The sequence below is a fragment of the Erythrolamprus reginae genome, chromosome 3 (genome assembly GCF_031021105.1).
Source record: "Erythrolamprus reginae isolate rEryReg1 chromosome 3, rEryReg1.hap1, whole genome shotgun sequence".
Lineage (NCBI taxonomy): Eukaryota > Metazoa > Chordata > Lepidosauria > Squamata > Dipsadidae > Erythrolamprus > Erythrolamprus reginae.
In genome coordinates, this window is record NC_091952.1 from 258,566,180 (window position 1) to 258,593,177 (window position 26,998).

The 26,998-nt window shown below is 52.2% G+C and overlaps 2 protein-coding genes across 5 annotated transcripts in view; one reads left to right on the plus strand and one right to left on the minus strand.

The window, feature by feature from the left end:
* Positions 1-12,967, minus strand: FBXL6 (F-box and leucine rich repeat protein 6). The gene is made up of 9 exons (XM_070748710.1): positions 12,396-12,967; positions 11,942-12,100; positions 11,790-11,853; positions 11,562-11,693; positions 11,337-11,444; positions 9,541-9,654; positions 9,158-9,389; positions 2,073-2,310; positions 1-410 (listed from the first exon to the last, which is right to left on the minus strand). Exons 1-9 carry the CDS (start codon positions 12,965-12,967, stop codon positions 242-244), a joined length of 1,788 nt encoding a protein of 595 aa, XP_070604811.1. The 3' UTR covers positions 1-241.
* The window catches only part of SLC52A2 (solute carrier family 52 member 2), a 19,968-nt gene continuing 5,756 nt past the window's right edge, over positions 12,787-26,998 (plus strand). The window contains exons 1-5 of one of the 4 annotated variants that reach the window (XM_070748439.1): positions 12,787-12,844; positions 15,474-15,557; positions 18,609-18,838; positions 21,723-22,578; positions 23,669-23,792. In XM_070748439.1, coding sequence (XP_070604540.1) covers positions 18,706-18,838; positions 21,723-22,578; positions 23,669-23,792 — 1,113 coding nt within the window. In that variant the 5' untranslated portion in view covers positions 12,787-12,844; positions 15,474-15,557; positions 18,609-18,705. Of the gene's footprint in view, positions 12,845-12,931; positions 13,016-14,614; positions 15,169-15,473; positions 15,558-18,608; positions 18,839-21,722; positions 22,579-23,668; positions 23,793-26,998 lie in introns of those variants that run through there. The other 3 variants (XM_070748438.1, XM_070748440.1, XM_070748441.1) reach the window with 3 other exon arrangements.

Here is a 26,998-nt window from a genome sequence, read left to right on the forward strand (position 1 = left end):
TTAAAGAAAAAATCCTTTTATTCAGACAGAACTTGAAATTTACAAACATTAAAAAAGAGAAAGGCGTACGAAAGCAAGAGCCAAGGGGCTCCCAGACTTAGGCTTCCTGATGCTGCAGGGAGACCTCCGCCTTCCAGTGAGGAGGAGAGGGTCAGCCCTCCTGGGAAATGAGGCTGGGGGCCCACCTGGGCAACTCTGGAAAGGAGGGCTTGTGCTGTCCCCAGTTCAGGAGCCGCAGCTCTCAAACTGCCCACCCCGGGGTCTCTGAGTCCTCTGAGCTGGCCGAGAGCTGACGCAAACACTGGCGGATTTCACCTGGGCCGCGATAGGCCTTCTTGGTGCCCCGGGGCAAATGGCGGCAGGACGAGAGGTTGAGGTAGACAAGGGCAGGGCAGCTGGCGATCAGGGTCCTTGCGAGAAGAAAGATAGAAGAAAGAAGGGAGAAGGGGGAGGAGGAGGAGGAGGAGGAAGAAGAGGAGAAGGAAGAGGAAGAGAAGAAGAAGGAGGAGGTGGTTATAATATAATAATAATAATAATAATAATAATAATAATAATAATAATAATAATAATATTTGTATGCTGCCCCTCTCCGAAGACTCGGGGCGGCTCACAACATTAATGGCAATACAATACAGTACAAATCTAATGTTTAAAAATTAAAAAGCTAATTTAAAATACATTATCAGAAAAATCATCCACTACATAGCCATCCACACTCAATCCAACTAAGGGAATCCAGCCATTGATTTTGCTTGTCTGAAGGTCACAAAAAGTGGGTGGGGGTCACACGCACTGCAACCGTCATAAACACGAGTCAGTTGCTAAGTGTCTGAATTTCAATCAGGTGACCGTGCAGATGCTGGTTGCTAAGTGGGACAAATGCTTTTTTCCGGTCCCATGATAACTCCAAATGGTCACTAAACAAACGGTTGTGATTAAAGGACTGTCTGAATTTTTTTCCACCTTGCAAAATGCAAAATGCCTCTGTAGCCGGGGTGTGTGTGTGTCCTGGCCATGTTGCAGCATAGCCGGCTCAGGAATTTTGGAAGTTGAAGTCCACCATTGTAAGGTCACTTTTAGGACTGTCCATAACTGTTGGGTTGGTAATATATTGGCTGCGGGTGCTGCAGATTGCCACAAGAGGGAGCTAGAGTTTATAGCTTATTTCTCTGAGTCACCCACTTTGTTTCTCTTTGTCTGGCTACTCAGTGTTAGGTTTGCTCTGCAATCTCTCTGTATTGTAGTCATGTATTACAGCTAAAATGTGTTTAGGCTTGATACCTTTATTTACTGATTATGACAAAGACAACTTGTAAGAAAGACCATGTACACTGCTCAAAACAATAAAGGGGACCCTCAAAGAACCCATCCCAGATTTGAATGAAGGAAATATTCTCCTTGAATCCTTTGTTCTGCACAAAGTTGAATGTGCACCACAGCAGGTGAAACTGATTGTCCATCAGTGTTGCTTCCTAAGTGGACAGTTGGATTTCACAGGAGTTTGATTTCCTTGGAGTTATATTCTGTTGTTTAAGGGCTCCCTTTATTTATTTTTTTGAGCAGTGTACTTGGTAACATTTGGATTGTTATTCTGACTTATTATGTGTAAAACTTTACACTGTTTATCTGAAGATGTTATTTGTCAAAGTAAACTTAACTCAAGTTAGTGTATCTCTGTGTGGCTGAGTAGTTATTCGCAACTCATCTCAATCTAAACACTTCTGTGTGTGCACAACCTCCTTAAACAAGGGTGACTCTGCATCATCCATTGACAGGGATCACGTGACTGTGCAAAGGTCATAACTATGAAAAATGGCCATAATCCCCCAAGCAGCCGGCCTCCCCAAGGCCCAGCCCCCGAAGGCCCCCGGCAGCTGGGATTCCTGCAGGGCTGGGATTCTGGGCTATGCCAACATCTGGAGGGCACAGCTGCTCTGAGGCCCCCAATGCCCAAGCAAAAGGGTCTCCAGTGCCCCCGTGGGTTTCCCCCATTTCTTGCCGTCCCAGGTTGGAGCAAGAGGGAGAGAGCCTTGGGGGGGAGGGGTCCCATTGGCGGCCACTGCCTGGCTCACCTGACCGTCCGGAGGGCGACCTTGGTCCCTGTGAGGCTGAGGGAGCGCAGCAGCGGCGCCACCCCCTGCGTGAAGGCCGCCATGGCCTGGTCCAGGTCCTCCTCGCTGAAGCTCTGGCTGGTCAGGTCCAGCTCCCGCAGGCTGTGCCGCCACTTCCAGGTGAGGAGGGGGCTGCCTTCCAGGGGGCGGGACAGGTGGCTGTCGCTGTAGTGCAGGCCCAGGTAGAGCTGCTCCAGGTCTGCAGGAAATGGAAGAGACAGGGTGGCGCAGTGGTTAGAGTGCAGCACTGCAGGCTCCTTCCACTAAACTGCTGGCTGTAGTTCAGAGGTTCAAATCTCACCAAGGGCTCCAGGTTGACTCAGCCTCCCCTCCTTCCCAGGTGGGTCAAATGAGGACCCAGATGGTTGGGGGCAAGAGGCTGAGTCTGTCAACCGCTTAGAGAGGGCTGGAAAAGCACTAGGAAGCTGTATATAAGTATGAGTGCTATTGCTAATGCCTTCTTTCCTCCCTCCCTCCCTCCTTTCCTCCCTCCCTCCCTCCCTCCCTCCCTCCCTTCCTATCAGACCTTGCATTTATGGAAGCTACTCTGTTTGTGCCCAAGCAGCAAACCAGCCCACCAATCCGACCAACCAGCCAACGACCCTAGAAATGGAGTTGAAGTCTTCAATGAAACACAGCAGCAGCAGGAAGTTGTGGAAAAATATATTTACTTCTTTATACTACTACTGTCTATACCAGACCTGGGCAAGGTACAGCCCATAGGCCTCATCCGGCCCACCTGATGTCTGTAACCGGCCTGCCCGCTATCCGACCAGTCCATGGAGGTTGGGGTCCGCTCATGCGGCACCATGGCAAAATTAATTGCCCACCCCTGGTCTATACTACAGTGTTCCCTCGATTTTCGCGGGTTCGAACTTCACGGAAAGTCTATACCACGGTTTTTCAAAAATATTAATTAAAAAATACTTTGCGGGTTTTTTCCCTATACCACAGTTTTTCCCACCCGATGACGTCATATGTCATTGCCAAACTTTCGTCTGCCTTTAATAAATATTTTTTTTAATAAACTTTAATAAATAAACATGGTGAGTAATAATCAGAATGGTTGCTAAGGGAATGGAAAATTGCAGTTTAGGGGTTTAAAGTGTTAAGGGAAGGCTTGTGATACTGTTCATAGCCAAAAATAGTGTATTTACTTCCACATCTCTGCTTCGCAGAAATTCGACTTTCGCGGGCGGTCTTGGAACGCATCCCCCACAAAAAGCGAGGGAACACTGTATATACAATAAACTAGTATTTTACTAGTACCTTGTTACAACTATCTTAGTTCAATAACTCACAGGAACCAACTTTTACAGTGTTACAGCTTCTTCAAAGCATACTTCTCACGAAGAGCAACAGCACACAGCTAACAGAGAGAAAGAGCAGGGAGCTCTTGCCTAGTTAAATACTTTTCACACAATTGCTAGGTTGCTGCAGGCTCAACGGCCTCTGGATGACTCAGCATTCTTATCTGAGGCCTACTTTCTGCATTATGAGGATTTTTAATTCCTGACCCTTCCTTCCTTCCTTCCTTCCTTCCTTCTTCCTGAGGCAGGGGGGCGCATTAGTTGGAGTGCAGCCCTGCAGGCTCCTTCAGCTAACTGCTAGCTGTAGTTCAGCAGTTCAGATCTCACCACCAGCTCCAAGTGGACTCATCCTTCCCTCCTTCCCCGGTGGGTCAAATGAGGACCCAGATTGTTGGGGGCAAAAGTGCCGATTCTGTAAACCGCTTAGAGAGGGCTGGGAAAGCACCCTGAAGCGGTAGATAAGTCAAAATGCTGTTGCTATTGCTAAACGCTTTGGTGGTCAGTATTTATTTATTATTTAGATTTGTATGCCGCCCCCTCCGAAGACTCAGGGCGGCTCACAACAGTAGGGGCAAGGGCAGGAATAGACCAAAGGGGTCCCCAGGGAGGGGGTCTCGAACAGGCCTGCCCCACCCACCCAGTCACCACCCTCTTGGAGGCATAACCAGCTGCTCCAGCCCCTCCACACAAGAACCCAGGAAACTCCAACTGGTCCTGATGGGAAGAATCTGCTCAAGAGCCAGAAACCGTCCTTCCACCTCCTGCACACGTCAGATGCACAGAGCCACATCGGAGGGCACATGGGGCGTTTCCCTACGTCAGCTCCAGCACACACACGCGCGCACCGGCCAGCTGGCCTTTCTGGCTTCGGGGGAGGCCCCTTTGTCCTCCGGGGGCTTCAGGGAAGGGCAAAAAACGGCTGCGTGGGCAAACAGTTCAGAAAAGTGGGCTTGGTTTGTGTTGTTGTGTTGTTTTTCACCCTGCAGAGAAGCTTCCCGAAGCCCCAGGGGGGAGGGGGAACGGCCCAGCAGGCTGACCAGAGGCCCAGAAAAACAGACGTCCGTTTTGCCCACTGTGCTGAAGCCCCTGGAGTGTGAGAAACAGCACAACAGGCAAACCAGAGGTCTCTTCTTCTGAACTTTCCGTTTGCCCCTTGTGCTGTTTTTTCACCGTCCCAGAATTCAGTGAGGCTTCTGCGCATGCAGGTATGTTAGCGTGCACACACACACACAACACACCCTTTTGGCACGTGAACCAAAAAAGGCTCACACACACACACCCTCTGCCTGCACACCCATTTCAGACACAGGGCTCTCCAATCTCTTCCTCAAAACCTCCAGTGAGGCAACACCCACAACTTCTTCTGGCAAGCTGCTCCACTGCTTTAATTGCCCTCACTTCATTGGTCAACACTGAGGAACTTTCCCCTTCATTGGTCAGAAGCAGCGTGAGAAAATAGGATTGGACTGAAAGAGAAGTGGAGGCTTGGAACAAACGCCCAGCAGACGTGGTTGGTCAATCCACAGTCACTGAATTTAAACATAGGGATAAACACAGATCCATTCTAAGATTAAATACAGGAAATAGTGTAAGGGCAGACGAGATGGACCAGGGGGTCTTTTTCTGCCGTCCATCTTCTAGGTTTCTATGCCTGGGATAAACAAACACTGCTGGAAAAACCAAAGGAGACACTCAAATATCTCATCCTAGATCTGAATGAGTGAAATGTTCTCATGGAATGTTTCCTTTGCACAACTATTCCATTTGCACCACAGCATGTGAGAAATCGACTGTCCATCAGTGTTGCTTCCTAAGTGGACAGTTGGATTTCACAGTGGTTGGATTGACTTGGAATTGTGTGGTTTAAGGGTTCCCTTTATTTTTTTTGAGCAGTGTATATCGACCCTAAGATAAAACACAGGAAATAGTATAAGGGCAGACGAGATGGACCAGGAGGTCTTTTTTCTGCCGTCAACCTTCTAGGTTTCTTAATCCCAGGTTGCTTCTCTCCTTGATTAGTTTCCACCCATTGTTCCTTGTGCTGCCTTCAGGGGCTTTGCCAAATGCTGCCACTGGGCCCTTCTTTTCTCTGGCCACGCCGCCCAGTCCCTTCTTTGTGTGTTTTGGCCTCCAGGCCCCCAATCCTCCTCCCCTGCAGGGGGCTGAGAGTCACACGGGGAGGGAGGGTCTCCCTGATCTCAACCCACCCCAAGAGCCCCAGTGGAAAGCCTCTCTGAGCAAAGGTCCTGGGCTGCCCTTCCTCCCCAGTGTGGTGGAAGCCAGGCAATGCAGGAGGGGGGAGAGAAAGACCCTCCCCCTTTGGTGTTTGGGGGGGGGCTTCAGGGAGGCCGTTCCTAGTGCGGAGGCTGAGCATCAGGCCAGGAGCCAGGAGCTCTCGTCCTGCCAGGCTGGGTGCCAGTCGGGTGACCTTTGCTCAGCCATGCAAGGCAAAGGGCAGCGGTTTTTCCAGGCATTTCTCAGGAGTTCACACATCTGGTGCGCACGCACACACTCACACAGCAGAGAGAGGGTTGCAGAGGGCCCGGGAAGGGGCTTGTTTGCCCCAGTGACCATTCTAGCGCCCTCCTCCCTCTTCCCAGAGGTGGCACCAAGCCAGCCTGGCGCCCGTCTCCTTCTTCCTTCGGTTCCGCTGGAGTGGTGACCCTAGTTGGCCTGCAGGCCGGTCGGGTTCCTCGCATTCCTGGCCTCTCAACCAAGGCGGGGCTGGGGGGGGACATGGGGGGGGGGGCTATAGGATGAACCAGGCAGTCAAAAGGGATGTGGGGAGCTTTGGGGGGAAAGTGCAGAGAAGAGCAACTAAGAGGATTAAACGCCTGGAGACTGAAACATAATAATAATATTAATATCAATAATAACAACAGACATGGAAGGGACCTTGGAGGTCTTCTAGTCCAACCCCCTGCTTGGGCAAGAAACCCTACACTACTTCAGACAGGAGGTTACCAGTGTTTGAGCATTCACAACTTCTGGAGGCAGGCAGTTCCACTGGTTAATTGTTCTGACTGTCAGGAAATTCCTCCTTAGTTCTAGGTTGCTTCTCTCCTTGTTTAGTTTTCACCCATTGCTTCCTCGTCTGTCTTGAGTTGTTTTGGAGAATAGTTCGACTCTCTCTTTTTGGGGGCAGCCCCTGAGATATTGGAAGACTGCTCTCATGTCTCCCCTGGTCCTTCTTCTCATTCAACCAGCCAGGCCCAGTTCCTGCAACCGTTCTTCATGTGTTTTAGCCTCCGGTCCCCTCATCATCCTTGTGGCTCTTCTCTGCACTTTTTCTAGAGTCTCAACATCCTTTTTGCATCGTGGCGACCAAAACTGGACACAGGATTCCAAGTGTGGCCTCACCAAGACCTTGTAAAGTGGCCTTAACTCTCCACCTGATCCTGGTTGTTCCTTGTCAGTGTGGGTGTTTGTTATTATACTAACAGCGGCCAAGTTGGTTTTCATAGAAAATTGGGAAAAAATAAAACAAACCAAGTGATGACATTGTGGTTAGGAAAATATTAGACTGTGCAAAATGGATTAAAGCAGAAACGCAGAACAAACCAGAGAAAGAATAATACACCGTAGGGGGGAAATTTTAAAACTGGATTGAAGGGGGGAGGGGGAATAGGATAATTGTTAAAACAAAGAAGGGGGGGAAGAAACAGAAATGTAAATTCGTTTTAAGCTTGACGTCTTTGTTGAATTATGTTTTGTTTTTAAAAATTGAATAAAAATCATTATTTTTTTAAAACATATTCCTTGTCTTGCCTCCTGGGGCTTTTGCAGAAAAGGGAAGCCTGCAGGGACCCCTGTCTCGCACCCAGACCCACCCACATGTGGGGCTGGAGGCTAGTGCATGTGAGTGTGTATGGGGTGTGTGTGTTGTGGTTGGCTCACAGCCAGACTCTCTGGCCGCGGACTTTGAGCCTGGTGAAGTGGGGCCATCTGGGCACGGTCAGCCTGGGTGGCTGTCGGAGGAATCGGACAGTGAGCCAGAGGAGGAGGGGGAGTCTGGGTGGGAGGAGCCTGCAGAGGCTATAGAGCCCCCAACTGGGGATTTGCCAGGGTCTGAGGAGGAGGAAGAGGAGATAAGAGACCCGATCCTGAACATAAGGGAAAGAAGGAGGCAGGGGAGGCAGGAGCAGTTATGGAGGCTCAGAGAGAGGAAGTGAGCACAGCTGTGCATAGTCTGCACTCCCAGAGAGCATAAGAAGGGGAGGAATTGGACAGTGCTCTTTGCAAAAACCCAACACTCCAGAAGAGAAGAGCCTGTGAAGAGTGTTTCTGTCTGACAAACCTTAGAAACAAAGAAGATTGATGGCCGAAAAATACCTCATGGTCCATCTCGTCTGCCCTTATACTATTTCCTGTGTTTTATCTTAGGATGGATCTATGTTTATCCCAGGCAGGTTTACATTCAGTCACTGTGGATTTACCCACCACGTCTGCTGGAAGTTTGTTCCAAGCATCCACTGCTCTTTCAGTAAAATCATATTTTCTCATGTTGCTTCTGATCTTTCTCAAAACTAACCTCAGTTTGTGTCCCCTTGTTCTTGGGTTCACTTTCCTTTTAAAAACACTTCCCTCCTAGACCTTATTTAACCCTTTAATATATTTAAATGTTTTGATCATGTCCCCCCTTTCCCTTCTGTCCTCCAGATTGAGATTGAGTTCATGAAGTCTTTCCTGATACGTTTTATGCTTAAGACCTTCCACCATTCTTGTAGCCCGTCTTTGGACCCGTTCAATTTTGTCAATATCTTTTTGTAGGTGAGGTCTCCAGAACTGAACACAGTACTCCAAATGTGGTCTCACCAGCACTCTATATAGTGGGATCACAAACTCCCTCTTCCTGCTTGTTATACCTCTAGCTATGCAGCCAAGCATCCTACTTGCTTTCCCTACCGCCTGACTGCACTGTTCACCCATTTTGAGACTGTCAGAAATCACTACCCCTAAATCCTTTTCTTTTGAAGTATTTGCCAACACAGAACTGCCAATACAATACTCAGATTGAGGATTCCTTTTCCCCAAGTGCATTATTTTACATTTGGAAACATTAAACTGCAGTTTCCATTGCTTAGACCATTTATCTAGTAAAGCTAAATCATTTACCATATTACAGACGCCTCCAGGAATATCAACCCTATTGCACACTTTAGAGTCATCGGCAAATAGGCAAACCTTCCCTACCAAACCTTCCCCTATGTCACTCACAAACATATTTTGCAAAGAACTGCCCCTACTCTTCCTGTGACTGTTTTTACTTGTTGTGAGCCGCCCCGAGTCTTCGGAAAGGGGCGGCATACAAGTCCAACTAATAAATAAATAAATAAATAAAATATTAAAAAGAATAGGACCCAGAACAGACCCTTGTGGCACACCGCTTGTAACCTGTCTCTGCTCAGAATACTCGCCATTAACAATAACTCTCTGATGTCTATGCTTCAGCCAGCTGCAAATCCTCTGAACCATCCAGGGATTAAGTCCAATCTTCACTAATTTATCCATCAGCTCTTTATGTGCTCAACCTGGCCTCCCGCCTGGATTTTGGAAGTTGAGAGACATTGTTGGTCTTTGTTTGTGCAGTTCAACAAACGTCCTTGTGAATAGACTCCTGTTCATTTTGAAACCTTTGTGTTTGAGTTTTAATTTGGGGCTAATTACTGGCAGAATGGGGGGAGGGGTGTTAACTGGTTGCCAGGGAATTGTGGGAGGTCTTTTTCCCGCACCCACCTGGGCAGGTGAGCTGCTCCAAGCCTTTGGGCGTCACCCGGATGCAGCCCCGCAGGTCCAGGACGCGGAGCCGACGGGAGGTGGTCAGAATGCGCCACAGCATGTGGTTGTCCACGAAGGAGAAGGCGGTGGTGGCCAGGCACAGCTCCTCCAGCTGCGGGAAGCCCGGACACAGGCCGGAGGAAGCGGGCAGTTGCTTTGGGTAGTAGGTGATGTTCAGCAGACGCAGCACCTGCGGGCAGAGAGGAGGGGGCGGGGCAGCTACGGACGGGCCCTGGGAAACCGTCCCCCCCCCCACTTGAGCAGCCCTACCTCCCAGGGGGAGCCAAGTCCTCCCCCCAAATTCTGACTTGGGGACGGGGCTGGAACGACCCCCCACGCACCTGCAGCTGTGGACAGGCAGCCTGCAGCTGTTCAATCGGCAGCTGGAAGTGTTGCGTGTTTTGTTTGATTTCCGCGTTCACCTCCAACAGACGCAGTTCCGGGCAGCAGCCGCTCTGGGGGGGGGAGGGGGTTGGGGGCAACCAGAGACAGATGAACAGGTTTGTTTGTCCGTCCATCCGTCCATCTATCCGTCCATCTGGCCAGGAGTCGAGGCTGCTCGCAGGAATGCAACCAACTCCCGCAGCTGCAGTTCCCTCTGGGACCCCAAAACGGGCTGTGCTGCCAAGGGGTCCCCTGGCTGGGGTGGGGGGCACAGCAGAGATGGGATGGAGCCTTTGGGACTCCGGCTAAAACGGCTCTAATACAGACAATCACGCACATCCGTGTTCGGATGGAACCCACGGCTTCTGGCAGAGACAGCCCCCCCCCCCCCGCCAAGCTCCATCCCCTGGAGCAATGCTTCTCAAATAGTGGGGCGGGAGGCATGGGGGGAGCACGGCGCAATGCCAGGGGGACAAATGACCCTGGGAAACGTGCTTCTTTGGCCGCAGGGAGTAGGGGGTTTTTTGCACTGAACAATAGCAAGAGAAATGAAGTGCAGATAATAAACCTGGGAGATACCCCACTCAGCAGTAGTGACTGCGAAAGAGACCTTGGAGTCTTGGTGGACAATCAACTAAACATGAGTCAGCAATGTGCAGCAGCCGCCAAAAAAGCCAACTCAATCCTAAGCTGCATCAACAGAGGAATACGCTCCAACACCAGGGAAGTACTAATACCACTCTACTACGCCCTGGTCAGACCCCACCTGGAGTACTGCATCCAATTCTGGTCACCTCACTACAAAAAAGACATTGAAACTCTGGAGAAGGTGCAAAAAAGAGCAACCAAAATGATTAGGGGACTCAAAACCAAGACTTACGAAGAGAGATTGAGAGAACTGGGCATGGACAGCCTAGAGAAAAGAAGGTCTAGAGGGGACATGATAGCAGTTTACAGATACTTGAGGGGTTGCCACGGTGAGGAGGGGGTCTCTTTATTCCCCAGGGCACCAGAGGGCCGGACGAGGAACAATGGTTGGAAGCTGACCAAGGAGAGATTCAACCTGGAAATAAGGAAGAACTTCCTGACGGTCAGAGCGATCAACCAATGGAACTGCCTGCCAGGGGAGGTGGTGAACTCCCCAACTCTGGACACCTTCAAGAGGAGACTGGACTTCCATTTGGCTGGGGTGCTGTAGGGTTTCCTGCTCAGGCAGGGTGTTGGACTCGATGACCTAACGGTCCCTTTCAACTCTATTAATAAAATAAAAAATAAAAAAAAACCCTTAAGAGACACAGTGGAAAGAGATTGTACAAGGGTGAAAAGAGAGGAGGAGAGAGACGGAGCTCATGAGACAAACGGAAGTCTCCCGAAAGCTCAGAAGAGGAAATAGGACGAAGAAGCGTAGATAGCGCCTGGTTTCACTGGGACTGCGGTGGGAGACAAGGAAAGACCGGGATGTTGACTGGGGCTAAACATGTTGGCAGTGGACAGCATGAATCCCGTCACTGAAACACATCACACCCCAATCATGCTGTTAAGCCGCTTGAGTTTTTTCAGCGAAAACGTGGTGAATATTGCAAACAATCGTCCAGGCGGAGAGTTGGAGGGGCATTAAATCTTAACTTCTTCTTGGGGGGGGGAGGTGCGTAACAGAAAATAATTGAGAAGCACCGCCCTGGAGGGAGGGAGGGATTCCCACGTCCGGGGAGGGGGTCAGGGCTGGCCTTTACGGGTCGTCCGGTCTGCTTACCACCAGGAGAGCAAAGATGGCACTGATGCGGCTGCTGTAGGTCAGGGAGAGCTGCTTCATCCGGGCACCTGCCATCTCCAGGAAGCCCGTGACTGTCCAGGGGTCCACCTGGAGAGGCCGAAAAGGGCCCCAGAGGTGCCGGTCATCCCCTGCATCCTCCAGAAGAGCCCCCCCACCCCATCCTCGTCAAGCAGGCTGGAGCTGGCAGGCCCCTCCGTCCCTCACCTGGGACCCCTGCAGGTCGAGGCTTTCCAGGTGCGGGCAGGAGATGGCCAGCAGGCCAAGGGGCTCGGCGGTCACCCCACTGCAGTGGGAGAGGTGCAGGGAGGCCAGCTGGGGGCTGGAGGCGGCCAGAGCCTGCAAAAAAAAAGGGGGGGATCAGTTCCCTACGCCCCCCCCTGCAGGTGGAGGGCAGGAGACCCACCAGCCCCCCACCCCACGCTCTGGCCTCACCTGCAGCACAGATGGGACGAGGCTCTTCCAGTGGCTGAGCGTGAAGTCGCGCAGGAGGGAGAACCTGCCGGGCACACATGAGGTCATCAGTTCGGGCCCAGCGATTGAGGTGGGGGGAGCGAGGGAGGGGGAGGCAGGGTCCTGGTCCTCACCTGTGCTCTGCCAGCCACTGCAGGGTGCCCAGTGCCTTCTTCTGCTGTGCCGGCCCCCACTTCTGCCCTGGGGCCCCCCAGCAATGTCCCACCGCCACGGTCCGCCACAGCCCGGCTACGGACGCCGCTCGCTGCCACAGCCGGCACACGCAGGCCGCCCTGGGAAAGAGAGGGGAGGGGGCGTTAGTGGGGGGGTCCCGCAGTGCCAGCCCCCCCCTCATCCCTTCCCCAAAGGTGGGCGGCTCTGGTGGAACGGTGACGCCCCCGGGGCTCTTGAGTGGTGGCAGAGTCCAGCACAATTCGGCCACTGCACCTGGGCAGGTAGCAAAATCGCGCACAGACCCACCGGGGCGCCTGTGGCCCTGGAGCTGGGCAGGTGCAGATAGATACCTGGCCAGCGCCCCCACCTATGCAGCCCCCCTGTGCACCCCCCTCGCCCCCCCCGGGCGCTCACCGGCAGAGGAGGGGCACGGCGCCCCCGTCTTCGGCCACCGCCAGCCCCAGGATTCGCACCAGCAGCTCGGCCGGCAGCCGCGAACCCCATCCGCCCCCCGCGCCCCCCGGGGAGTCCCCGCCCGCCTCGGCCGCGCGCCCCCGCCTCCTCCGCGGCGGCCCCCTCGCCTCCTCCGCCGCGCCCTCGGCGGGCACCAGCACCAGCGCCTCGGCCGTCGCCTGCACGCGGAAGCGGCCCGCCTCGCCCCCCGGCGACCCCCGACCCACCCCCCGACGACGACGGCGCCTCTTGCGGGGAGGGGGACCCGCGCCGCCCCCCCTCCCGGGCCGCATGGCTGCTGGCTCCGCCCCCCAGAAGCCCCACGGAAGGGGGGGCAGGCGCGGAGGAGGCCGGGACGGAACGGGGGGGGCAAGCGCGGAGGAGGCCGGGAAGGGAGCCACGCCGCCTGGGTAGACTGCGCCGGCCGCTGCAGGCTCGGGAAGGGCGGGGGGAGAGGAGGGGGGAGGGCGCCGCTGCGGGGCGGGGCTGCCCCTCCCGGGGAGGCGGGGCTGGGGGGGCGCCTCAAAGGCCATGCTGAGCACGCACCCGAGAGACGCCGCTGTCAGTCCCGGGCTGGGCAGGTAAGCGGGCGGGGGGACCTTCCTGAGCCCCCCCCCCCATTTGCTTCCTTTCCTCCCTCCCCGGCTCTGGGGGAAAGAAACTCCCCCCCCCGGGCAGAGGAGGTGGGCTGCGCGCCCCCTCCCCGCTTTTTCTTGCCCGGAGGGGGGGGACTGGCCTTGGGGGGGGGGGTCTATACTGCGAATGGGTGGCGGGGAGGGGGCCGGAGATGGAGCTTCCCTAGCCCCCCTCTCCCCCTCCCCGGGCATGCAGGGCGAGGCGCGGGTGTCTTGGGCGCAGCAGGGCGAGGCGCTGGGCGATCCTGTGGAATTTGCGCCGAAGTGCCAGAGGGAAGAGGATGGCAAGGGGGGCAAAGCGCAGCCGAAAGCCTGCAGGGCGGAGCGGGGGGGGGCGGTTTACACGGGCCCCGTTTCGTTTGATCCTATTTGTCAAAACGGGGACAAAGTAACCAGTGGAGACAACATCAAGGGAAGCCAAGGGCGGGGCTGTAGGCAGCGTGGACTCATCCTGTGCCTGGGGGACTTCAACTCCCAGAAGTCTTCAGCTGGCAGGGTTGGCTCAGGGATCCTGGGAGTTGAAGTCCACCAGGCATAGGATGAGCCAAGTTGGCCTTCCGCCTGCCACTTTGGACAGCAGGACAGGGACGGGGGCAGAGGGGGGCTGCAAAGGTGGGAGGGGACATGTGCTTGCCCCCGTGGCTCTGAGTGCTAGTGGAGTCCAGCCCAATCCCACAACTGCACCTGGGCCCTGGGCATCCCTGCGTGTCCGTGCGCAATTTCGCTACCTGCCCAGTTGCAATAGCAGAATTGCGCTGGACTCCACTCGCACTCAGAGCACCAGTCCACCTCTGCAGCCCCCCTCTGCCTGAAGTTGCAGACCAACCAAAGGTAGCCGGCAGAGGACCCCCCCACCCCCGAACGATGCAAGGCCGGGATTTGCTTAGCCTCCAAATGCCTCCGCAGAGGGCTTAAGGGTTGCAACCTTCAGGCACCCAATTCCTGAACATTTTGGCCAACATCATTGGAGGGGAGATGGGGGATGAGAAAACGTAGCCCCTTACACCCCCCCTCGCTGATCGAACTGCCCAGTGCCCCCCAAGCACTGCCAATCTGCACGGGGCTTCTTCAGGCTCCAGAGCTAAGGAGGGCCCAGCCTGGCTTTGTTTTGGAAGGGCAGGACAAGAAAATGAGCCGGGGTGGGGCAGTGGTCAGAGTGCAACCCTGCAGGCTCCTTCCACTAAACTGCTGGCTGTAGTTCAGCCGTCCAATCTCCCCACCGGCTCCAGGTTGACTCAGCCTTCCCTCCTTCCCAGGTGGGTCAAATGAGGACCCAGATTGTTGGGGGCAAGAGGCCGATTCTCTGTAAAACGTTACTGGAGTATTTTTCAGAGTATAAGACACACCTTAGTTTTTGGGGAGGAACATAAGGAAAAGAATCTGCTTACCAGGTATTTATCTGACCAGCGTCCTTAGCCAGCACATTATTTTATCCTCTAGTAAAGGGCTTACAAAAATTCTTTGGAGAGAGTAACAATGGAAGAGCTTGCAAGCCAGTAAAAGCTGGGAAGATCATTAGCACCTGGAAAGAAACAGTTGGAGCAAGTAGAGCAATGGGAAAAACCCTGCAAAGACTTAAGGCTTGGAAAACATTCTTCTTTGCAGAGAGTAACAGTGAAAGAGCCTGCAAGCCAGTAAGAGCTGGGAACATTGTTAGCACCTGGTTAGGGCTGGAAAGAAAAATTCGGAGAAACATTCGGAGCAAGTGGAGCAGTGGGAAAAACCCTGCAAGGGGCTTGGAAAACGTTCTTTGGAGAGAGTAACAATGGAAGAGCCTGCAAGCTGGGAAGATTACTGGCAGCTAGTTAGGGGGTTGGGGGAGGAAGCTACAGTCAGAGTATAAGACCCACCCAAATCATCAGCTTCTTTTCGGGAGGAAAAATGTGTCTCTTAATACTCTGAAAAATAGGGTAATTCCAAAATGCCAAGAATGCTAAAGGGCTTTGAATGGTGGCTGGGAGAGTGTCCTGCAGAGATGTTGCTGGGCCACTTGGCAAAAACTTTTTTAAAAAAAGGAAAAAAGAATCATTGGCTCAGCATTTTTTCCCACCGAGACCCTGAGCTGACCCACCCACCACCCGGAACGAGCAATGGAGAAGGTCAGTGGGCCTGTCTTGGCTGCCCTGGCGCTGGCTGGACTCTCTCCCGATCGGAAAAGTTTTTCCAAACTTCCCAACCATAGAAGTTGCGGCAGGAGGTCTGCAGGCTGTGGGTTTAATCTCAGGCACCCAGACTGGCCTGGCTCCTCCTCTGGGCCCCCATGGCTAAAGCCCCCCCCCCCCAATCTTCTTAGGAGACTTCAGTAGAATTAGGAGCCAGGCACGAGGCTTCCGAGGGGGGGGGCAAGGCTGCAGGGCGTCTTTCTTTGGCAGAGAATAACACCGGCCGTTTTGCTTCTCCAAAGCTGCCTGGACCTGCCCTGGAATGCCAGGCCTTCGGGAATCTGCTGACTGAGCGACTTCAGGAAGACGATTGGCCTCCAGGCTCGGTAAGAGGGGCCCCGTTCCAGGGGTCCCATCCTCCTCCCCCTCCTCTCCTCTGCCCCCACCCTTCTGTCTCTGCTCCTGCCTGGGCTCTTGGAGTCTCCATGTCATTCATTCATTCGATTTCTATGCCGCCCTTCTGAGGGTGGCTTAAAAGCATATTATTATTATTATTATTATTATTATTATTATTATTATTATGTCAATCCAACACAGCAGCTAACGAGATCACTATGCTGGATTTCGTATTTCATCACCAGTCGGGCGCTTCCCAAGCACCTAGGACTGTGTGATGTAGCAGTGAATTATGTTTGCCGATCCCAGTAAAGGGGCCTTTTGCAATTGACAGGTGGAGATTTGGTCAATTCCGATGGCTTTCAAATGTCCGCTGAGATCCTTTGGCACTGCGCCAAGGACCACTGGGACCACTTTCACTGGCTTCATTGTTGCAGCTCAATTTTTAGATCTTCGTATTTCACTAATTTCTCTAGCTGCTTCTCCTCAATTCTGCTGTCTCCTGGGATTGCGATGTCGATGATCCATTCTTTCTTTTTCTCCACAATCAGGGTGTCTGGTGTGTTATGCTTCAGAATTCGGTCAGTCTGAAGTCTGAAGTCCCACAGTAGTTTTGCTTGCTCATTTTCGACCACTTTTTTGGGCTTATGATCCCAGCAGTTCTTTGCCACTGGCAAATGGTAGTTCTGGCACATGTTCCAGAGCATCATGTCTATGCCTGTAGTCAGTCTGTGCCACAGCATCATGTCTATGCTTGTAGTCAGTCTGTGTGATCTTTTTGCAGCAGCTGAGTATGTGATCAATTGTTTCATCTGTTTCTTTACAGAGTCTGCACTTTGGATCGTCTGTTGATTTTTCAATTCTGGCTTTGACAGCATTTGTTCTAATGGCCTGTTCTTGTGCCGCCAGTATTAGTCCTTCTGTCTCCTTACTTGTAAGCCGTGACCAGCTCTTTTTCTTTATCCACTTTACCTTTAATCTTCTCCAAGAACTGGCCATGCAATCCTTTGTTCCGCCAACTGTCCATACGACATTTAGTTACAGTTTTTCTGTACTGGTCCTTAGTTTGCTTCACCTTGAGAAGCTTCCTATTGTTGACCTCCATCAACGCTGACTCTTTGCTCTCCTTCACATAGTCAGCTAATGCATGCTTCTCTTCTTCCACTGTCTGCTTCACTTGCAAAAGTCCTCTGCCGCCTATTTTCCTTGGTAAATACAGCTTGTCAACATCACTGCGGGGGTGTAGTGCATGATGGACCGTCATTAATTTTCTGGTTTTCCTGTCCAGCTCTCCTTGAGTCCAGTTCACTATGCCAGCTGTGTATCTAATGACAGGTATGGCCCAAGTATTTATAGCCCTGATAGTGTTGCCACCATTCAGTTTGCTCTTCAAACTTTTTCTGGTCCTCTGGATGTACTCTTTGCTGATCACAGTTTTCACATGACCATGCTTGATATTATCCAGTTGCAAGATGCCCAAGTATCTGTAGGCTTCTTGCTGGTGGCACTCGATGGTTTGACCATTTGGCATTTCAATGCCCTCACTTTCATTATTATTATTAATAATAATTTATTATTATTATTATTATTATTATTATTATTATTATTATTATTATTATTATTATTAATTAGATTTGTATGCCGCCTCTCTCCAAGGACTCGGAGCGGCTCACAGCATAACAATACAACAAGTACAAATCTAATATTAAAAGCAATTTAAAACCCTTATTATAAAAAGAAAAAAAATCACAGAACCTAACAGACCATACATAACACATAGTAGCTACGGGTATGTTAATTTCCTCATGCCTGGGACATAGGTTGCATAAATCTACATAAAAGTTGTCGGGATGAAATATGAAAAGAATTTTATGAATGGCTTGAAAAAAGGGAGAAAAGAGGGAGCTGGATAAAAGATTTGGGAATAAGTTTAAAAGGGTTTAAAATACACTGTGCTAAAAAAAAAAATACTTAAACAAAAGAATATAACTCCAAGTAAATCCACCTCCTGTGGAATCCAACTGTCCACTTAGGAAGCAACACTGATGGACCATCAATTCCACCTGCTGTTGTGCACATTCCACTTTGTGCAGAACAAAGGATTCAATGAGAACATTTCCTTCATTCAGGTCTAGGGGGGGGTCTTTGAGGGCTTTGGTTTTTTGAGCAGTATATAAGATTTATTGAAGAACTTTGTAACAATTGACTATATATGCAAGAAGACAGGGAAAGACAATCAAAGAACATAGGTTATTTGAAGACTGGTTGCCCTTATGTCCGAATGGCATCCGCTGGTAATACTCACCGTAGGATTAAGTGAAAACTCAGCTGCCAACGAGACAGCAGGGGGGGGGGAGGGGGGGATGTACAGTCTCCGCTCTTCTCTTTCACTTCTCTTCCTGCTGCCTTTGATGGGGAATGTAAAGATGTCATGATTGAGAAAATGGCCTTTTAAATGGATATATATCCGAAATTAAAAATATTTTTTTAAAAAAATTGTCGGGATGAGCAGTGGTGACATTGCATTGAGGTGCGGGGTGCGTTCCAAAAGTAATGCAATTATTCTTTTTAAAAAGTAATTTATTGAACAGATTTGCACAATCTCTTAAAATTCTTCCAAGTCTTGTCCTTGGGCCTCTACACATTGTTTCCACCAACTCTTGACCTGAGCTTCTCCCCTCTGCCCACAAAGAGGCCCCTCACCTCACGGGCACTTGGACTCTCGCCAGGCCTTCCTCCTCCTCCTCCTCCTCTCCTCCTCCTCTTGCTCAGAGTTGCTCACCCTCCTGCCCCAATTCCCCCACAGTGTGGAGACCCCAAAGGCCCAGCTGCCTTCGGCGTCTCCCCCTTTTTAAGAGGTGGGGTGGCACAATGGTTGGAGTGCAGCCCTGCAGGCTCCTTCCACTAACTGCCAGCTACAGTTCAGCAGTTCAAATCTCCCCACCGGCTCCAGGTGGACTCAGCCTTCCCTCCTTCCAAGGGGGGGTCAAGTGTGTGTATGGGGGTCATTTCTAAGGGGACTCTGCACTTTGACCCAACAGGTCTTGGGAAGGGCATTCATCGCCCCCGCGTACTTGGCAGCTGGACATCGAGGGGGGGCCCTCTGGTGAATTCCTGTCTCTGCAGAAGACCCTCACGATGTCGTCGGCCTCCCCGCAGAGCCCCCCCATCCTTCCCCACGTGCTGGTGGCCCTCTTTGGGATGGGCTCCTGGATCTCCGTCAACTCCCTCTGGGTGGAGCTGCCCGTGGTGGTCAAGAGGCTGCCAGAAGGTGAGTGAGGGGCTGTGGTGGGGTGGGGGGTCTGGCAAGGGGGGCCCAGGGAGGGGCAAGAGCTGCCTGTCTGCCCTCCGAGAGGAGTAGGAGGGGAGGGGAGGGGTCTGCCAGGGAGGGGATGTAGCCACAGGGCTTTCATGGGGCGGGGCGGAGGAAATGCCCAGCCAGTTACTGTTAACTGTCTCCCCCCCGCCCCCCCCCCCTCAAAATGGAGGACCGCTGACTTATTTATAGAATATCTCTGGGACCAATCCCAGCAACCTGTTAGGTCCCACAGAGTTGGCCTTCTCCAGGTCCTGTCGACGAAACAATGTCATCTGGCGGGGCCCAGGGGAAGAGCCTTCTCTGTGGTGGCCCCAACCCTCTGGAATCAACTCCCCCTGGAGATTAGGACTGCCCCCTCCCTCCTTGCCTTTTGCAAACTCCTTAAAACCCACCTTTGCCGCCAGCCATGGGGAAATTGATTCCCCTGGGCCATTTCCGCTTTTTGTATGGTCTGTATGAGATGTATGATTGTTTTTATATTAAGGGTTTTTAAATTGTTTTAATTATTGGATTTGCACTGTGCTTTATTGTTGTGAGCCGCTCCGAGTCTTCAGAAAGGACCAGCATACAAATCTAATAAATAAATAATAATAATAATTTAGGAGAGGACAGTGAAGGATGGGATGGAATGTAGGCTGTAGACCAGGGATGGCGAAACTTTTTTCGTTGGTGTGCCAGAAAGGTGTGGGGGTGGGGCTAGCATTCGTGCAAGTGGCCACACCCCTTCCCTCTCCCCCCCCCCACAGATGCACAACGCCCCCCCCCCCTCAATGCCCCCTGTGCATGCCCGTAGGCCTCTCTGGAGCCTGGTAGGTGAAAACAGTCCTGCAATGGACTTCCGGTCTGTCCCTTGTGCTCTTTTGCACACTCCAGGGCTTCTGGAAGCTTCCCCGAACCCTCCAGTGCCAAAAACCAGCACAACGGGCAAACCCAGAAGTGCATTTTTCTGAACGTCTGGTTTGTGCATTGGGGGGGGGGGGATTTGCCTCGGGGGCTCCAGGGAAGTTTCCAGAGGACGAAGAGGCCGGACTGAAGGCTGAAAATCAGCGAGCTGAAACATGGCAACGTCTCGTGTGGCCTCCACTATGGCTCCGTGCGCCACCTGTGCCACGCACGCCATGGGTTCGTCCTCATGGCTGTGGGCTATAGACCTGAGATGGCAAACCTACGACATGCGTTCCACAAGTGGCACATGGAGCCCACTCTGCAGGCAGGCCAGCCATTGAGCACCTCTGTGCATGCGTGAGCGCATCCCGCTGGCCAGCCTACTTCCGGGTCAGACAAATTCATTGCCAGCATCCCAGTCAGCATCCAACTCTTGGCCTCCTTCCAAGTTCCGATTTATTAACAGAGCCATGTTGGATAAGAACTGCAGTCCACCGGATTCTAACCTTCCCTACAGTTCTCCACCCAAGTTAAGGTTCATCCCTCGCCCCCACCCACACACTCATCACTTGGACCACTCCGGTTCTCTCAACCCCCACGATCCTCCCGTCTACTTCCGGCTGGTGCTGAAGAAAGGCTGACCTTGAATCTACTGGAATGAATGTGTTGGGGCTGGTATCTTTCCCTCTCGTGCAACCTCCCCTCCCCGATTCCCACAGTGCTTTTCTACTTGTGGCAGGCCAAAGTCTCCCAACTCACAACCAGGGCTTCGGCCTGACAGGGGCATTGCACTATGTGTGTGCGCACTCACACACATGCAACAATGCGCGCGCACACACACTTTCAGCACTTGAGGGAAAAAAGGGTTCGCCATCACTGCTATAGACGAGTATGGCAAGCGTAGAACAGAACAGAATAAACAGCTGGAAGGGATCTTAGAGGTCTAAAAAATAAATGTTATTAATTTTTAATAATGACAGATACACACTACATTCAACCTCATTCATTCAGACCCCTCCACCAAAATGAGGGTGTATTTTTTTAAATATTATTTTAAACCAAGTACATTACAAGGTCTTAGAGGTCTTCAGGTCCAACCCCCTGTTCAAGAAGGAGTGCAGGCTTAGTGACTTCTGACAGTCTCCAAATGGGTGAACCATGCGGTCAAGCGGGAGTGAAAGCGAGTGGAAGGCTTGGCTGCATAGCTAGAGGTATCACAAGCAGGAAGAGGGAGATTGTGATCCTGCTGTGTTGAGCGCTGGTGAGACCCCATTTGGAATAATACTGTGTTCAGTTCTGGAGACCTCACCTACAAAAGAATATGGATCAAATTGAGGGGGTCCAAAGAGGGGCTGCAAAAATAGTGGAAGGTCTTAAGCATAAAACGTATCAGGAAAGACTTCATGGACTCCATCTGTAGAGTCTGGAGGACAGAAGGAAAAGGGGGGACACGATCTAAACATTTAAATAGGGGAAAGGGTTAAATAAGGACCAGAAGGGAAGTGTTTTTAATAGGAAAGTGAACCCAAAAACAAGGGGACACAATCTGAGGTTAATTGGGGGAAAGATCAGAAGCAATGTGAAAAAAATATTATTTGACTGAAAGACTAGTAGATGCTTGGAACAAACTTCCAGCAGACGTGGTTGGTCAATCCACAGTGACTGAATTTAAACATGCCTGGGATAAACATAGATCCACCCTAAGATAAAACACAGGAAATAGTAGAAGGGCAGACGAGATGGACCAAGAGGTCTTTTCCTGCCGTCCATCTTCTTCTAGGTTTCTATGCTTGTCCAATCTTGGCACATTGAGCCTTGTGCACTTCAACTCCCAGAATCCCACAGCCGGCAGAACTGGTGCACCGGGCTTCCAAAACAGGCAGAGCCACCCGGGGTGAGAAACCGCTGCCCCCCCCCTGGGTTGGCCTTGATGCCGCTTCTCTTTCCGCAGGCTGGAACCTGCCCGCCTACCTCTCCGTCCTCATCGCCCTGGGGAACATCGGCCCGGTGAGCGTGGGCCTGATCCACCGCTTCGCCCCCAAGAGGCTGCAGGAGCGGTGGCTGATCCACGCCATCCAGGCCCTGGCCCTGGCCACGGTGCTTCTCCTCGCCCTCCTGTGGGACCGCACGGCCGTGGTGGCCGGGGAGCTGCGCAGCGTGGCCTTCTTGGCGCTGGCCTTCCTCTCGGCGCTGGCCTGCTGCACTTCCAACGTCTCCTTCCTGCCCTACATGTACCGCTTCCCGCCGCTCTTCATCCGCACCTTCTTCATCGGCCAGGGGCTGAGCGCCCTCCTGCCCTGCGTGCTGGCCCTGGGGCAGGGCGTGGGGCAGCTAGAGTGCCGGAACGACACCCGCTGGGGGAACACTTCACAGCCCCACTACCTGCAGGAGAACTTCTCCGCCAGCACCTACTTCTGGCTGCTGGTGGCCCTGCTGGGGGTGTCCGCAGTGGCCTTCATGGGCCTGGTCGTCTGGCACAGCCGCCGGGACACGCCAGAAGACAGGGACTCTCCCGAGGGCCGGCCGGACGCAGAGGAGGGCTACCCACTGCGTAACGACAGCAGCGACCCGGCCTTGCCCAGTGTCCCCAGCAGGGGCTCGGCCTCCCTGCTGACCTTCTGGACTGGCAGGAACCTCTACCTGCTGGGCCTCCTGGGGGTGTCCAACGCCCTGACCAACGGGGTGCTGCCCTCGGTGCAGACCTACTCCTGCCTCCCCTATGGCAACACCGCCTACCATCTCTCAGTGGTCTTTGGCAATATCGCCAACCCCGTCGCCTGCTTCGTCGCCATGTTCCTCCTGTCTCGGTAAGTGCTTGGAGGGGTCCGGGAGGGGGAGGCAGGGCTGTCCGGATAAACTTCATACATAAACCAGCATTTGAACACACTGTTCTTACTACAGCAGTCACAGAGTAAATAACAGGAATAGCAGAGAATAGCCAAGAGAGGGAACTACACCTCTGGCTCCCTCTTGTGGCCATGCATAGCACTACCTCTTAAAGCAATAGTGTTCTAATACATGTAAGCATACATTGTTGGTTTGTTTATATATACAGTACTGCCAAACCCAACTAGTTACGTACATAGTACTAGCATGCAGGTGAAAGGTATATAGTTTTATGTGTGCTATGCTTGTGTTGTATGGTTTTAAATGACGGGGTTTTTAGATGTTTTTAAAATATTAGATTTGTTACATTGTCACATTGTTATTATTATTGTTGTGAGCTGCCCCAAGTCTGCAGAGAGGGACGGCATACAAATCTAATAAATAAATATTATTATTATTTTTATTGTTGTTGTTGTTTGTTTATTGATTGATTGATTGATTGATTGATTGGATTTGTATGCCGCCCCTCTCCATAGACTGTTGTTGTTGTTGTTGTTGTTATGTGGGTGACATACTGTATATGTCAAGTCCCTGTGTGGCATTGCTACCCGCTAAGTGAATGAATAAACCTGCCGGCACTTCAGGAGGGGGTTGTGCGTGGAGGCAATTCTTGTAGCAAACACACAGACACACAAAACAACACACGGTGTCCAGGTGAGAGGACCTGGACTCCCAGCAGGCCCAAAGGGAGGGGGGGCTTGAGGGGTTGGGGGTTTTGTGCAAAGCTGTCCAGGATTGTGGTGGGCACAGGCAGAGTGGGGGGGGCTTTTGGGGGGGCTTCAGCCAAGGCCTCCAGACTTGGGGGTCTCGAGGCAGCTGTGCTCGTCCAGCAGGTGAGGACAAGGCAGCCGGGGGGGTGGGGGGGTTCTTCTTGTCAACCCCCCTCGGCCATCGCCTCTTGGTCTCCCTGGGAGGGTCAGCAGACACAGCTTTTGGGGGGAGGGGGGAAACATTCCCGGGCAAGGGGCAGAGTGCAGACCCCTCCCCAACCCTTCTCTCTCCCTCTTCCAGGTCGTCCCTGGTCTTGAGCGCCATCTCGGCTGCCGGGTGCATCTTTGGGGTCTACCTGATGGTGCTGGGGGTCCTCAGCCCCTGCCCCCCGCTGCAGGGCAGCCACCTGGGGGTCGCTCTTGTGGTGAGTGAGTGGGGGGCACCATGGATGGGGGAGGGGGAAACAGCCCTAGGGTCTCCCTTCTGTGCCCCCCCCCCCAAGTCTTCCTTCTAATTTAATTTTACTTCATTTATTTAATTTACTCGATGCTTCCAGCGAGGGGGGAGGAACCGTTTGGGCAAAGCAGGACCCCCTCCCACCCACCCCCACCCCTTCGGCCCTGAAGCTGCCAGGGCTGCCCCAGAGCCAGCTGGCCTCCCTTGCAGAGATGTCGAGAAGGCCGAGGGCAGCACGAACGTTCCTGGCTTGGTGCCATTCCGGACAATCCTCCTTCCTGCCTTATGCCCACAACCACCTGGTGAGGAAGGCCGGTCCATGCTGCCTGGTGCCCGTCTCCCCAAGAGCCTCTGCTGCTGGAGGGAGACCCCTGCCTGGACCTCCCCCCTCGGCTCCAGAAATGGCCCCCAACTGCCCTTTACAACTGATGCCAAACACTGACCCATTGAGTTGGTCTTTCCCTGTTTTTCTTTTCCTTTTAAATTTATTTATTTTTGTTTCAATATTTATTTATTTTTAACTCTACATCCATACACTGCTCAAAAAGAATAAAGGGAACACGTAAACTACACAATAGAACTCCAAGTCAATCCAACTTCTGTGAAATCCAACTGTCCACTTGGGAAGCAACACTGATTGACCATCAATTTCTCCTGCTGTTGTGCACATCCAACTTTGTACAGAACAAAGGATTCAGTGAGAACATTTCATTCCTTCAGATCCAGGATGGGCTCTTTTGAGTCTTCCCTTGGTTTATTTAATTGGTGTATATCAATGCATAAACCTTTTTAAAAAAACCAATAACATACAGTTACATAATTCTATCAAATCTCTTACATTTTCTTATCTGCATCTCTGTCATATTAATAGGTTTGTCAGTCTGTATTCTGTTTCTTTCTTTCCCTCTCCAACTCTTCAATCTATTTCCCTTCCTTTTCTCCTCCCTCCCTCCCTCTCCTTCCTTTCTTCCTCCTTCCTTCCTTTCCTTCCTCCATCCCTCCCTCCCTTTCCTCCCTCCCTTTCCTTCCTTCCTTCCTTTCCTCCCTCCCTTTCCTTCCTTCCTTCCTCCCTTTCCTTCCTTCCTTTCCTTCCTTCCTTTCCTTCCTTCCTTCCTCCCTCCCTCCCTTTCGTCCCTCCCTTTCCTTCCTTCCTTCCTTTCCTCCCTCCCTTTCCTTCCTTCCTTCCTTCCTTCCTCCCCTTTCCTTCCTTCCTTTCCTCCCTCCCTTTCCTTCCTTCCTTCCTTCCTCCCTTCCTTCCTTCCTTTCCTTCCTTCCTTTTCCTTCCTCCCTTCCTTTCCTTCCTTCCTTCCTTCCTCCCTTTCCTTCCTTCCTCCCTTTCCTTCCTTCCTTCCTCCCTTTCCTTCTTTCCTTCCTTCCTTTCCTTCCTCCCTTTCCTTCCTTCCTTCCTTCCTCCCTATCCTTCCTTCCTTTCCTTCCTTCCTTTCCTTCCTCCCTTCCTTTCCTTCCTTCCTCCCTCCCTCCCTTCCTTTCCTTCCTTCCTTCCTCCCTTTCCTTCCTTCCTTTCCTTCCTCCCTTTCCTTCCTTCCTTCCTTCCTCCCTTTCCTTCCTTCCTTCCTCCCTTTCCTTCCTTCCTTTCCATCCTTCCTTTCCTCCCTCCTTCCTTTCCTTCCTTCCTTCCTTTCCTTCCTTCCTTCCCCTTCCTTTCCTTCCTTCCTCCCTCCTCCCTTCCTTTCCTCCCCTCCTTCCTCCCTCCCTTCCTTTCCTTCCTTCCTTCCTTCCTCCCTTTCCTTCCTTCCTTTCCTTCCTCCCTTTCCTTCCTTCCTTCCTTCCTTCCTCCCTTTCCTTCCTTCCTTACTTCCTCCCTTCCTTTCCTTCCTTCCTTCCTTCCTCCCTTTCCTTCTTCCTCCCTTTCCATCCTTCCTTCCTCCCTTTCCTTCCTTTCCTTCCTTCCTTTCCTTCCTCCCTTTCCTTCCTTCCTTCCTTCCTCCCTATCCTTCCTTCCTTCCTTTCCTTCCTTCCTTTCCTTCCTCCCTTCCTTTCCTTCCTTCCTCCCTCCCTCCCTCCCTTCCTTTCCTTCCTTCCTTCTTCCTCCCTTTCCTTCCTTCCTTCCTTCCTTCCTCCCTTTCCTTCCTTCCTTTCCTTCCTTCCTTTCCTTCCTTCCTCCCTCCCTCCCTCCCTCCCTTTCGTCCTCCCTTTCCTTCCTTCCTTCCTTTCCTCCCTCGCCTTTCCTTCCTTCCTTCCTTCCTCCCTTTCCTTCCTTCCTTTCCTCCCTCCCTTTCCTTCCTTCCTTCCTTCCTTCCTCCCTTTCCTTCCTTCCTTTCCTTCCTTCCTTCCTTCCTCCTTCCTTTCCTTCTTCCTTCCTTCCTCCCTTTCCTTCCTTCCTCCCTTTCATTCCTTCCTTCCTCCCTTTCCTTCCTTTCCTTCCTTCCTTTCCTTCCTCCCTTTCCTTCCTTCCTTCCTCCCTATCCTTCCTTCCTTTCCTTCCTTCCTTTCCTTCCTCCCTTCCTTTCCTTCTTCCTTCCTCCCTCCCTCCCTTCCTTTCCTTCCTTCCTTCCTCCCTTTCCTTCCTTCCTTCCTTCCTCCCTTTCCTTCCTTCCTTCCTCCCTTTTCCTTCCTTCCTTCCTTCCTCCCTTTCCTTCCTTCTTCCTTCCTTCCTTTCCTCCCTCCCTTTCCTTCCTTCCTTCCTTTCCTTCCTTCCTTCCCCCTTCCTTCCTTCCTTCCTCCCTCCCTCCCTTCCTTTCCTCCCTCCCTTTCCTTCCCTCCTTCCTCCCTCCCTCCCTTCCTTTCCTTCCTTCCTTCCTTCCTTCCTTCCTCCCTTTCCTTCCTTCCTTTCCTTCCTCCCTTTCCTTCCTTTCTTCCTTCCTTCCTTCCTCCCTTTCCTTCCTTCCTTTCCTTCCTCCCTTCCTTTCCTTCCTTCCTTCCTTCCTCCCTTTCCTTCCTTCCTCCCTTTCCATCCTTCCTTCCTCCCTTTCCTTCCTTTCCTTCCTTCCTTTCTTCCTCCCTTTCCTTCCTTCCTTCCTTCCTTCCCTTCCTCCCTTTCCTTCCTTCCTTCCTTCCTCCCTATCCTTCCTTCCTTCCTTTCCTTTCTTCCTCCCTTCTTTCCTTCCTTCCTCCCTCCCTCCCTTCCTTTCCTTCCTTCCTTCCTTCCTCCCTTTCCTTCCTTCCTTCCTTCCTCCCTTTCCTTCCTTCCTTCCTTCCTCCCTTTCCTTCCTT